This window comes from Cydia splendana, chromosome 11 (genome assembly GCF_910591565.1).
Source record: "Cydia splendana chromosome 11, ilCydSple1.2, whole genome shotgun sequence".
NCBI lineage: Eukaryota > Metazoa > Arthropoda > Insecta > Lepidoptera > Tortricidae > Cydia > Cydia splendana.
Window position 1 is genome coordinate 17659545 of NC_085970.1, and position 6331 is coordinate 17665875.

Consider the following 6331-nt stretch of genomic DNA (forward strand, 5'->3'; position numbering starts at 1 on the left):
CTGGACGTGAAATTCTATGGATACTTGTGATCCTGATGGATGAAATTAACTCACAGGGGATTTGCAGAATAGGGGCCTATTTTTGAATTTAGACCGCTCGATTTCGTGTATTTCGTTCAATATCTCCACTACTAAGCATTTAAATTCTAATAATAGGATTGAAAACGACTGGTCACCACTACATTCCAAATTTCTATCGCACGTATTTCAAAAATTAGCATTTCTCCGTTTTCCACTGATTTTCGAGTGACGAAATCGAGCGATCGAAATTATAAATTGGCCCCTAGGTCACGAATAGATTGAAGCGTTGAGGTGTGTTCTAGTCTAGCGAGTGCGTACGCTAGTTTGCTATAGATTGAGCGTTTTGTGAGAGCCCTTCGTGCGTTGCGCTAATTAGACGCGCAGTCTGAAGCAATCATGCGTGTGCACTCGCGACCCATTTGTCTGATATTCGCACTTCAGTATGCCGGTGATCCTCGAATGGTAATCTCATCTCTCAATATAAAATTTTGCAAGTTATTTAAATATAACCCACTTCCAAGTATACTAATAAAGGGATATATTTTTTTTTATTTATAGGACATTATTACACAAATTGACTAAGTCCCACGGTAAGCTCAATAAAACTTGTGTTGTGCGTACTTAGACAACAATATAATTATAGGTATACTATAATATAAAAACATAAATACATCGACAACACCCATGACTCTGGAACAAATATCCCTGCTCATACGTCGTCACCACGTCAATACTAAACAAGGATACAGCTCGACTGATAAAAGGTTACCGTCGTAGTCTATGGGCGCTTGCGACTCCATAATATGCGACTATGCGACTCATATAAGCCTTTCCCTTTAAAAAACTAATTTTGTTTAAGATTATTTATACGTCTATTTTGTTGTCAGAATACAAGCCAGCAGAGAAACGCCAACTATACGCATTTCCACGCGTCGGACGCAGCGAGGTCCGCGAGCACCCCAGCCTGTACCGCCTGGAAGACCTGTTCCACCGCCAGAACGAGAAGAGAGAAGGCGAGAACGGAGACAGCACCGGCATGTGGTTCGGGCCCAGGCTAGGGCGCGCCTACAAGAGCGAAGAGGGTATGTTCCTTTCCTATTGCTAATTGAGAGCTTGTTCTCACATGTTCAAGACAAGAAAAAAAAACCAGTCTGTAACGCCTGGAAGACCTGTTCCACTGACAGAATGAGAAGCGGGGGGTTGAGAACGGAGACAGCACTGGGATCTTGTTCAGCCTGGGACGCGCCTACAAGAGCGAAGAGGGTAAGTTTCACATAATTTCTCTACGAGTATATGTCAGCAGTCCTAAAAGGAACAGTTCCATGAGTGAGCCTGAACGTCTGGAAGAGTTGTTCCATTTGTTCCACCGCCAAGCGAGAAGGAGATTACAAGAGCGAAGAGGTACGTTTTACGATAATTTTAAACTTTTATATCCTTCGAATATTTTATAGGTAAGAAGAACCTACGTTGGTTTGATGAAATTAAGACGCCGTAAAAAAAGAAGAATTTCTAATTATGTTCTAGGTATTATAGATTTTTTTAAAACCTAATTAAGTTAATGCTAATTCGCTAATATTAATAAAACCTACGCTATTCGCCCACACAAGCTAGATACTCTAGATAGCAAAGTTAAGTCTAAGATCTAATCGAATCGTGCGAGAAAAAAGAGATAAAAAAAACTCCGCCGCCTGCGTGTAATAAATTAATAAATTCAATAATTGATTAAAAAAAAAACTTGACTAAATCAATAGTTGCCATCATTTTTGTTTAAAAAAAAATTGAATATGGCTCTTCTAACATTTATAAGCAAAAAAAAATATGGCATAGATAGGCAATATTTAAATAATCGATCCGATTGAAAATATATAACTAATCTCTTTATATTTGTTTGCACAGACTACCAGGCAAACGAGCACAGCGAGCCAGAACACATCGACCCCGAACTCGAGAGAAAGAAGAGACACTCTAACCAATAAGTACCCTCCGACTGAAGCAACCCTTTTAGCTTAAGACAGTTACACCCCTGACACATCGGTGCCAACGATTACGTATACAGGGTGGCTGGCACTAATGTCCCTAACCATACATTTGACAAATTTTAGAATAAACAATTCTACAATTAATCTGGGTGAAGTGTTTTTGAAAAAACTTGATAGAGCAGTCAATTATAATAAAATTGGAATATTGGATAATTACATCTCCGTTGCCATTCGGATATGAACATACTGTCAATTTTCTATTTGAATTTATGGCAATCGATTAATAAAAATGATAATGTGGGGAACTTGCATGAAGAAATATGTATTAGATTATTTGTTTAAGTCGCAGAGCTCTTGGTGGTTGTTAACGATAAACTAGATTGGATATAATAAACAAGAGGAAAAATAGGGTAATTTCATGAAAGGAATAGATGGTATTTGTCCGACTTTGTCTATTATATTGACTTAGGATTATGGATACTACGGTGGTACTGAAAATCGGACCTTTACATTAAATATTTGAAATAAGCATTGACTTGTTGCCAATTATTAGATACCAGCTGTCACTCTCTTTAAAAAAATACGGGAAAGTAATAGAACAATATTAAGGACCACACAGAACTAAGAAGACTTCAGACGAATCGTAATTGCATGTGACAAAACAAAAACAATTACCATGAATTTATCACGTAGTCGCTAGGGACTGAGTAACTTCGCTCTCAGTTCATCTCGCTCGTGATATGCTGGTGCGAGCGAATTGCACTATGAGTTAAGTTCATTTCTGCCCATTTCCTACACACCCTGTATAATTACTTACGTTATCTCAAATTATTTAAATTATTTACGTATACGAAATGAAACGTTACCGTCAAAGTTATTGTGACTTATGTGTATATTCGCTATTATAATAATTAATATAAACGTAATCCTAACTAGGAATAAGTTTTGCGAGGGTGGGTCCCAAGGCTGGATGGATTTATTTGTGTAATCCATGGGGCCGCTTTCGTAAATTTGTTGTTCATATTAATAAAGTATAAATAGTAATTGTTTATATGCGCCAGTTTATTGAAACAATAAAAGTGACGCTGATACGCGCAAATATTTGTTTTTTTTTATTCCCTTACTTTTTCTGATACAAAATGTATGGAACACAGGAGAAGCAGTCATATATATAGTGTATGGTTTGGTTTGTGGTTTTTACGTGTTTTCACATCCATACTATTATAAATGCGAAAGTGTGTCTGTCTGTTACCTTTTCACACTTAAACCGCTGAACTGATTATACCCTTTTAATAAACCATCTTCAAAAAAAAAAAAAAAAAAACTTTTCTAACTGCCCGATTCGAACTTTAAGATACGTCAATTAATAGATCTAGAAACGATATGGATTAGATGTGTCAGTGTCCAAAGTGATGTTTTTCTTTAAAGAATCTGACGTATCTTAAAGTTCGAATCGGGCCGTGATTTTCCAAGACGTTATTTAAAAAAAAAGTTTACAGCACTGACAAAAAGGTCTTGTAATAATAGTCCGTTTGCAATTTGATTCACCCACGGGGCTTAGATATAAATAAATTGAATCATCTTGGATAAGCGCTCCTGCGGCGATCGCGGGAAAATTAAACTTGAAAAGTACTTTTGGCCTTCTGTTATTATAGCCGTAACAGACTACCGCACCGGACCGCGACCTTGGTGCGGTGCGGCGCACGTATCGATAGTATGTAAGGTGGTCGTACGTGGATTAAGGACGCAGCTATAGTAGTAGTAGTAATCACTTTATTGTACACAACACAGGTTTACAAAAATAAATTACATGAAAACTGGAAGCAGTTGTGCATCGCTCCCATACATAACCCAATTTTTTTTTATTAAGCTATGAGCTTCATCACATATGTTCCTTGAGTAATTCTAAACATTTCAAGCCTGGGAGGCAATAAGAAATGTGCGTCTAGTCGGGGAGGGCGGGGTACAAAGATGGCCGCCACCCGTCATCTTTAAAAAAAATCTTTTCTGGTCCTGGTGGCTACTAGGGCAAGTTTGGTACCATTTTCGTATAAACCGAAGACGTAGAATTCATTTCCGATATTTGTTTTTTTCGGTTTCATAGTAATTTTACACGAAAAACGTTAAAAGGTGAAAATTTTGGTTGAATATTTTTGCTTTGAGAGCTTAATAACTTTTGTATAGTGACCAAAAATATCATACAAAAAATACTATAATAAAGCGCAATTTATGCAGATTCTAATACTGTACACGTGTAATAATATCCTAATGCAAAAATATGGTGAAAAAATATATTAAATGACCGCAGCGCGGGTAGCTGGACTCGCGCTCCTGTTTGGTCAGATTTATCCGATGTCGCAAGTGTGTGCCCGGAGCTGACTCGTTGTAGGTAGGTGAAAGACAGGTTGCAAAAATAACTGCATAAAAAAAAATTAAAATGCACAGAATTATGTCTGTTTTAGGGATTGACATGGCAAGCTATGCTGGCGCCATCTGTAAAATACTTCGACGCGTGTTTCTTAAACTGTACCTACATTCAAACTTTACTGACAAATTTTTAATTGTTTCCTTGTATGGCTGGGCCTTAGGAGGCTTACTTAAGGTTTTATTTGAATGTCAACTGTTGCGACATCACTGCAGCATCCAGCGCCTCTGCAGCGCCGCTGAATTTTTCAATTTACTCTATTGCAACTAGAGAGTACCCAGGTACTCGTACTCGACCTTATGTCAAAAATAAAGAACTCGTTCTCATTTTGTACCTACGTAATAATTATGAAATGCTTTTATTCCTGAGGACCTAAAACTACCTATGTCGTCGCTGATAAGACAAGTACAGTGGGTATGCATTCTAGGAGCTCGCTGTACATTAGTATTAAAACCGGTATATTTTTCATACAAATTAACCGGTATTCAATATCGGTAGGCATCTTGGTTGTATATGTATATTTTTGGACATAATTTAGCTAATTTGATCAATCATTATCCTTATCTAAATACTATTATACTATAAGTAATATCAAAGAAATAATGTGAAAGCTATGAGATATTTTGATTTTTAGTTATACCGGTAACCATGTTATTGAAATTCAATTGGCAAAACAATACGCCGTCCGTCCAATATATCGGCACGTGTAACTATAAATTTTACACGATACATAAGGTCCGTGTGGGGATATAAATAAGCCCTGGGTCCATAAACAAACGATTTGCAGCGGCATCAGCAAATAACGCTGTTTAAACTGAAGCGTGGGACCAGCGCAGTGGCGTGGGGGCCCACTGGTGGCGGTTATGATCCTGTAAAATCCCATACCGTAAAATCAAGTAACTATAGTCCGTAAGTACAGTCGACGTCAAAGATATGCTTACACTTTTACACCTTACCCCTTTGTGATAAGACGAAAATTGTACAAACACAATTGTACAAATTGTTGTGTGTGTTGTTGTTTGTTGTTGTGTCTTTGACGACGACTGTACAAGTTGTACAACTATGGTCCAGTTTTTAACGTTGATTCTTAACGAGCCTATAGGTATGATTTGTACTCATTGTTTTGGAGCTTAAATGCTCTTTCTATATTATGTCCTCAACATAATTTGAAAAATACTTATACCTACATATTTTACTGGAACTTGAATTTGGACCACAGTTGTAAGTTGTGGACTAAAGTTACCTGATTTTACGGTCCGTTTAGTTCTTACTCATCAGCATAATTTTTACCGTCTTATCGCCCACTGCTGGGCATAAGGCATCTCTTCAAGTAAGCTACTTATCACATTCGAGTTAATCTCATCCCGAAGTTAAGTCACTTAGTGATTGATCAGATATATTTATTATATATTTATATATCAGATAGGTTATTCCGAATGACACCTATCGAGCTAACTGACGCTAACCGCTTCATTCACTTACGTAACTAATTCTAAAAGTTTAGGATAAGTACGGCGTCGAAAAGGTTAATCCACGGACCCGCTGCCATTGGAGCCCCGCATGCAGCTTAACCTAAATAAAGGGCGTTCAAACACGGCGTGATCCCGCGCCGCCGCCAGGGCTTCTGCATGTTTACTAGTGTTTAATGCAAGTCCAATATTATCTACTCTGGCACAGCGACCTTGCCAGTAGAAAAGGCGGCAAATTTAATAAATATAGACGCGAAGAGTTGACTTTTGCGCATTTTTCTACTGAATGACGGATTGAATTTCGCGCCTCGTTTTTTCTGACAAGTTGGCTGTGTTTCAGCATACATCTAAACCGGAGCTGTACTGATGGAGACCCTTCGATTTGCTCAGTCAATTACTAGAATTTTCATAAAATATATATTATATTTATATTATAT

At 37.6% G+C, this 6331-nt stretch overlaps 1 protein-coding gene across 1 annotated transcript in view; it reads left to right on the forward strand.

The window, feature by feature from the left end:
• Nucleotides 1-3100, forward strand: part of LOC134794946 (CAPA peptides) — a 28709-nt gene extending 25609 nt beyond the window's left edge. Inside the window, exons 4-5 of the mRNA XM_063766817.1 lie at nt 909-1103; nt 1918-3100. Of these exons, the coding sequence (XP_063622887.1) occupies nt 909-1103; nt 1918-1997 (275 nt within the window). The 3' untranslated portion in view covers nt 1998-3100. The remainder of the gene's footprint in view (nt 1-908; nt 1104-1917) is intronic.
• Nucleotides 3101-6331: the final 3231 nt, after the last annotated feature.